General features: G+C 46.2%; 1 protein-coding gene across 1 annotated transcript; it reads left to right on the top strand.

Moving 5' to 3' along the window:
- Positions 1-5: 5 nt before the first annotated feature.
- On the top strand, positions 6-777 carry ARMCX6 (armadillo repeat containing X-linked 6; the record flags this gene model as incomplete). The annotated part of the gene is made up of 1 exon (XM_077749012.1): positions 6-777. A coding segment is annotated over one exon (540 nt), but the record flags the coding sequence as incomplete, so codon positions are not given.
- Positions 778-783: the final 6 nt, after the last annotated feature.

Below are 783 nucleotides of genomic sequence, written 5' to 3' on the forward strand. Positions count from 1 at the left end.
TCAGTTGTGTTCGTGACCTCTCCAAGTGTCGTTCCATTCAGGGGAAAATGTGGTTTGCTCAGCCCAAGGATGCCAGTTTTTCATTTAGCCACGATATCAATAGTCATTTGGCCAGCCTCTGCATTGTTGGAAACACGATCCCCACTCCCGACCCTGCTATTAAGGAGAAAGCTTTATGTGCTCTGGATAACTTGAATGCAAGTATTGAAAATCAGGGCCAGATTAAGATGTACATCAATGAAGTGTGTCGGGAAACTGTGTCACATTGCTGCAAGTCATTTCTGCAGCAGGCCGGATTAAATTTATTAATAAGCATGACCATTATTAATAACATGCTTGCCAAGTCCGTTTCAGACTTGAAGTTTCCTTTGATAGCAGAGGGAAGTGGATGTGCTGAGCTTCAGGTTTTGAAACTGGTGACGGGTTTGTCTGAAAAGCCAGTCTTGGCAGGGGAATTGCTGGGTGCCCAAATGCTGCTCTCATTCATGTCCCTCTTCATGAGGAACGGAAACACACAGGTTCTCCTGGACACCCTGGCCTCTTAAATGGCTATCTCAAACAGAATGGAACTGAATCTGCCCAAGACCCTTCTGATGAACACACACTTGTGTTTTCATTCAAAGAACCTGCAGTGGGTGCTGTTGAAGATCCAGCCTTAACCCATCACCACATCATGGGGTGAAAGTTACTCTTGCTAAATTGAGGACCACACTCTTATTGGCCAGGCAGGGGATCCTATTTCAGATGCTGTGACTCCCTCTCTCACTGACCCTCCCCTGCTCA

Source organism: Crocuta crocuta, unplaced genomic scaffold, assembly GCF_008692635.1.
Source record: "Crocuta crocuta isolate KB4526 unplaced genomic scaffold, BGI_CrCroc_1.0 C28028081, whole genome shotgun sequence".
Taxonomy (NCBI): Eukaryota; Metazoa; Chordata; class Mammalia; order Carnivora; family Hyaenidae; genus Crocuta; species Crocuta crocuta.